This window comes from Neomonachus schauinslandi, chromosome 9 (assembly GCF_002201575.2).
Source record: "Neomonachus schauinslandi chromosome 9, ASM220157v2, whole genome shotgun sequence".
Lineage (NCBI taxonomy): Eukaryota > Metazoa > Chordata > Mammalia > Carnivora > Phocidae > Neomonachus > Neomonachus schauinslandi.
The window spans coordinates 140,711,536-140,717,535 of record NC_058411.1 but is presented as its reverse complement, the minus strand read 5'-3'; the positions used below and the strand labels follow the sequence as shown (position 1 = coordinate 140,717,535).

Sequence of the window (6,000 nt, the reverse complement as noted above, 5' to 3'; positions counted from 1 at the left end):
AGGGGAAAAGAAAGTCAGAGGACATTATGCTATATAGGCCTTGATAGTCCCAGTGGAATAAAAGACAAGTGCACCAACAGAGAAAGGGAATCACTAGGTGTTATATGCAAACAATGAATCATGGAACACTACTTCAAAAACTAATGATGTACTGCATGGTGACTAACATAACATAATAAAATTAAATTTAAAAAAAAAACAGAGAAAGGGAAGCAGAGCTACTATGGGATAGACAGCTACTATGGTGAATTTTTAGGGGATTCTTAGGAAATAGGGAAAAACACACAATACCCAGGTAAATCAGATAGCATGAATACGAAGGACGTCTAATCAGCATGGTGATATTATTTACTTCAGTGAATCCTAGTAGCTCAGGCCAGGGAACCAAAACCCAAACAAATATCACCTGAAAAGTAATACCAGCTTTGAAGTGAGCAGGCGATCAAGGCAGGGGTTGAAGGAAGGGCAAGAATATCTACAGCGAGGCTTTCACCAAACAAGAGGAGCGAGATGGGGGTGGGGGAGGGAGAGCAGGAAGCTACTTCTGAGGGCCATGTCTGAGCAAGTGTAAGGGGTGACCATGCCAGGGTGATGGGGCAGGGGTCAGGGAAGTCAATGATGGTAGGAAATAGGGATATCGGGGTGTTAGAAAGTTCAAGGACACGGATGTTGGTTGTTGGCAAGGAAGAATGGGCCTGGTGGTAGTGTGTGCTGGGAAAAGGCAGCTGGTGTCTGTGGGTCTGCATGTGATGCACTAGAAGGTGTACGGAGGGCAGTGTTAGGACTGAATGCATGACAGTGGCAGGGAAATGGTGCGAGACAGCAGGGGTCCAGAGGATGGGTGAATGCCATGTGCGTCACTCGGCTCTGCGATACGGTGGTGGGGAGAAGAGGATGCCACATCACAGTGCAAAGGGAGAAGCCACATTTCAGCAAGCAAGGGCTACTAAGCGAAGGTGATGGTGTGAGCCAGGCTACAGCGGGAATGGAGGCCCAGCTCGGGGTGATCTGGCAGGGCTGGGAGCAGGCGTTCCCCTCTCTTCTCTGCTTCCATGACCCACATGTTTGGCAAGCTAGGGAATGGGGTGGGGAAAGAAGAAATATTACTGGCTTTTTTCTTTCTTTCTTTTTTTTTTTTTGCACTCCCTAAAGCTTATAATTTTATTCTATTCTCCACTGCATGCTGTAATAGTTTATAATTTCATCTGCACCATGTTGCATACCCTAACAACCACGATGTATTTCCGTATGCTATTCTGGGATTATCTTAGAGGAAGTTCCAGTATTCCTTTAATCTCACTCTCTGCTCGAAGGCAGTTTATCACATTTTTTCTGATAAAAATCAGATAGATAAACGTTTTGAAGCATGACATGGTGCCGTATACCACAGGCATTCTTGAATTCCAGGACACCAGGAAACTTGGAATCTCACATTTTTGGAATCTCAAGATTTTGGAAATGTGTTCTCGAAGAATTCCCAGAGAAAAAAGTTGATGTTGTCCATAAATGAGCATAAAGAGGCGGCTAAGAGCATGGACTCAGGCATCAGACAGACCTGTGGTCAAACAGACCAAGGTGTCCAACTGGCAGCTACGGATCTTCGGTCAAGTCTTGTACATTCTCTAAGTCTTGGGTTTCTTGTCTCTAAATGGGGATAATATCTGTCTCACAGATCGCTGGGGACTAAAGGACCTAAAGCATGCAAGGAGCTCCACACAATAAATGCAATAAATAGTCCAAAAAATGCTACTGCTTTTTTTAAAACTTATAACTGTTTTTTTTTTCTTCTTCTTCTTCTTCTTCTTTGTTTTATGAGTTTCTCCAGGGAAGTTTTTGGTAAATTTGGATTTTATATCTCAGGTTTTTTTCCTTAAGCAGCATTAACATAATAGTTAATTTTCTGATTTTTGTTTACTTACCATAAGCTCAGGAGGGTACCTGAGGTACTTAATAGGTGAATTCACTTTATGGTGAATAATTCAAGACTGTGAACAAGAAAGCAGGAGACAGACCCAGAAGCTGTGCAGTCCTAGTATGCCTTTCCCCTATCTCCGAACCCCACCTCCCCCCACTACTCTGCTGCCTTATTTTCTTTCTTTTCTTTTAAGATTTTATTTATTTGAGAGACAGAGATTGAGCATGAGCTGGGTAGAGGGAGAGGGAGAAGCAGACTCCCTGCTGAGCAGGGAGCCCTCCATGGGGCTCAATTCCAGGACCCCAGGATCATGACGTGAGCTGAAGGCAGACACTTAACCGACTGAGCCACCCAGGTACCCCCTGCGGCCTTATTTTCATGTGTTGTCACCCACCCTCCTACATGAAACACACATGCGTATGTGCAAGCATATATTCTGTTATGTATACTGAAAATACAGAGGAGTCCGACATGCATATTAGCTTTTGGATATAATGAAGCCATATACTATTAACTCATTATACTAAGCTTGTTATTTAGAATTAATTGAAGAAGTGCCCAAACTATCATTTAAAAAAAGACAATGATAATTTATGTTTTCATCCTTGCTGGTTTTAGATTATACACAAGAACAGATACCTGAATACTTAAAAATACTTAGCTCTTCTACTCTTACTGGAATGGATCCAAATGCATCACTGGCGAATAAACTGGAAAGTAGTCCAACTTAACTTCTACAAGAAATACTCCCGGATTGTTAGTGGAAGAAATCATGGCCACGTGAAGGATAGAAGGAAGTGTAAGTGCAAGTGAGGAAGACTAACAGATGCATTTGTTAAGTTGGGTGGACATTTCTTAACATTGACTTTCCTTCGAACGGTATCTTGTATTCAACATTATACTGGTGGTTGCTTCAAACGATTCTGGGTTCCTCTTGATCTGCTTTACCTACAGATTAGGAACGTGCTGCTTTACGGGAAATACAGCCATCGGGACGAGAGGAACAGAATGAACATACCCGATGGAGCATGGCCTGTACATACTTACTATCGCACGCAGGCATCTGGCAAGATCTTACAAGAGGGGGCCCCGGGAGGTCTCGGCACATCATCTCACTGAGGGGAACGCGCCGGCCTTTGGCCGTCAGCCTCTGACACACCTGCTTTCTTCGCTGGGTTCCAACACCACAACTGACGGAACACTGCAACGAGAATTGCACACCCATCACATGGAGCATCCGCAGACAACGCAGCCAACAGCCAAGTCTCCGGCGGCACCAGAGGGGTCCCACGTGTGGCTGCCATTTGTACGTGAGCCATTTCCTAGGCTCGAACCCCTCTTATTTCTTATTGATAATTTATTTCTTTAATTCAAGTACACATGACACACAATGTTACGTTAGCTTCAGGTGTAGAACACAGTGATTGGCCAAGTCTCTGCGGTACTCGGTGCTCACCGCAGTCAGGCCTGTCACCACACAACATCATTACGGTATTACTGACTATATCCCCCACACTGTGCTTTTCATCCCCGTGTCTTTTTTTTTTTTTTTTTTGACTTATCTTTTATAATACAGGGAGTTCCCTCCCTTCCTTCCTCCTCTCTGAGACAGTAATTAATTTCCAGTAACTTACTGTCATGGGGATTTTTTGACAGTATAATTGATATCTGATTTATTTTTTAGCTGTTTATTTATATAGTAAGATGATCGTGCTTAAAAAAAAGAAAAGATACACACCCACGACCAAGACTTCAAGAAACAGAAAAGTATTAAAGGACAGTTTTTTAAAAACCACTCAAACTACATAAAATAACACTAGTATTTGATCATCAGTGTGTGCATAACATTGATAGTTGATAATCATTGTGTGTACATGCAATTTTAATTTTAAAATGTAATGCAGTTTTATTAGGTATATTAGAAAAAAGGGAACTAAAGTAGAATTAAAGGAGTTGTTGAAGATCTGAGGGTTTTTTTCCCGCCATAACAATTAATTCCCTAAAGAACCCTGTTATGTTAATGAAGAAAATTGAAGAAACCAACAGGAAATTTAGATGGTTGTTCTGTTTGTTTGTTTGTTTGTTTGTTTAATTTTATTATGTTATGTTAGTCACCATACAATACATCATTGGTTTTTGATGTGGTGATCCACGATCCATTGTTTTCGTATAACACCCAGTGCTCCATGCAGTACGTGCCCTCCTTAATACCCATCACCGGGCTAACCCATCCCCCTCCCCCCTCCCTTCTAGAACCCTGTTTGTTTCTCAGGTCCATAGTCTCTCATGGTTCATCTCTCCCTCCAATTCCCCCCCCCCCATTTTTCCTTTCCTTCTCCTAATGTCCTCCATGCTATTCCTTATTTTCCACAAATAAGTGAAACCGTATGATAATTGACTTTCTCTGCTTGACTTATTTCACTTAGCATAATCTCCTCCAGTCCCATCCATGTTGATGCAAAAGATGGGTATTCATCCTTTCTGATGGCTCAGTAATATTCCATTGTATATATGGACCACATCTTCTTTATCTATTCATCCTTTGAAGGGCATCTTGGCTCTTTCCACAGTTTGGCTATTGCAGATATTGCTGCTCTGAACATTGGGGTGCATATGGCCCTTCTTTTCACTACATCTGTGTCTTTGGGGTAAATACCCAGCAGTGCAGTTGCTGGGTCATAGGGTAGCTCTATTTTTAACTTTTTGAGGAACCTCCATACAGTTTTCCAGAGTGGCTGCACCAGCTTGCATTCCCACCAGCAGTGTAGGAGGGTTCCCCTTTCTCTGCATCCTCGCCAACATCTGTTGTTTCTTGTGTTGTTGATTTTAGACATTCTGACAGGTGTGAGGTCAGATCTCTCTGTGATTTTGATTTGTATTTCCCTGATGCCTTCCTACACGAAGAACACCAAGAAGAGCAGAGACTTGGGTCAGACTTTCTTTCCCTTTGAACCATGCAGACCCTGTTCCACTGTCTTCGTGGATGCTACCATGAAGATGTGCGCGGCCAAACAGGCAGTTTCTGTTGTGTATTTGTTTGCCCTTTCTGCCCAGAGATCTGTGGGCTCTTTCTTTACCCATGAAGTCCTGCACTGTAGGCAGACTATGTCGCACTGGGTCATATTTTCTTGGTATGTGGTATGCTGTTATGATGTAGAGACCAAAGCTTTTATCAAAGAAAGTTTTTATTATTATTTATTATTCATAAATTCCCCTTTATTATCTCTGAATATTTTTCTCTTTCATTTTCTGTGCCATTTGTTCTGTTCTTTCACAAACACCAGTGTGCTCGGGTTGATCTCCTCTCTGTCTTCCACACCCATCACTGCCTCTGAAAGGCAGTGTGCATCTTCACTCTTTTCCTACATGGTAGATGCAGCCTTCCAGCCTGCACACATCTCCATCTTCTGTCTTTTCTTTAATTTTGTTGTTGTTTGTAATCTGTGGTTTTTTTGTTTGTTTTTTGCCTCTGACTGTTCCAGTTGTCTTTTCCTTTTGTTGACTTACAATCTCTTTTCGAGCTCAACCTCATTTTAAAGCTACTTTCCCGTCAGACACCAAGACCATACTTTCCTCGGGAATATGAGACTATTTGTTGGAACTGTTCCCTGGGTAGTAGCTCTGTGATGTTACCGCCATTCCTGTGACTCTTGTTTGCTCTTCCTTTCCCTACAACCCGGCTTCCTCCTTCTCCTTCTCTGTGCCCCCACCCACCTGGTGTTGCTGCGGAGGTTTTCTGCTGGAACTCCGAGTGCAGCTGTGTGTGAACAACATGGGCAGGGGTGAGCTAGGGCACCTTACAGCTGTTGTGTGCAACCCTCTGGCACCACATTTTTGTGTCTGTTGCCCACATGTCTGTTTGGCTCTTGGCATCCGAGGGGCCGGTGTGACTCAGAGAAGAGCCTCTTCCAAAACTGGCTCCCTGGGGACTAATGCAGCAACTGCTGTCCCTTCTTCCCCCCCCCCCACTTCATCCCCGGCAGCCCTCCTTGGCTAGGAGGCCCGTGGGTGCCATGTCTCCTTCGGCACCACCTGCCCCACGGCTCCGCGGGGACATTCTCGGGGCAGCTCGCGGTCTAGCCCTC

General features: G+C 43.7%; 1 protein-coding gene across 1 annotated transcript in view; it reads right to left on the bottom strand.

The window, feature by feature from the left end:
* Positions 1-6,000, bottom strand: part of ADAMTSL3 (ADAMTS like 3) — a 343,828-nt gene that overhangs the window by 76,908 nt on the left and 260,920 nt on the right. Inside the window, exon 19 of the mRNA XM_021680458.1 lies at positions 2,963-3,116. Within this exon, the coding sequence (XP_021536133.1) occupies positions 2,963-3,116 (154 nt within the window). The remainder of the gene's footprint in view (positions 1-2,962; positions 3,117-6,000) is intronic.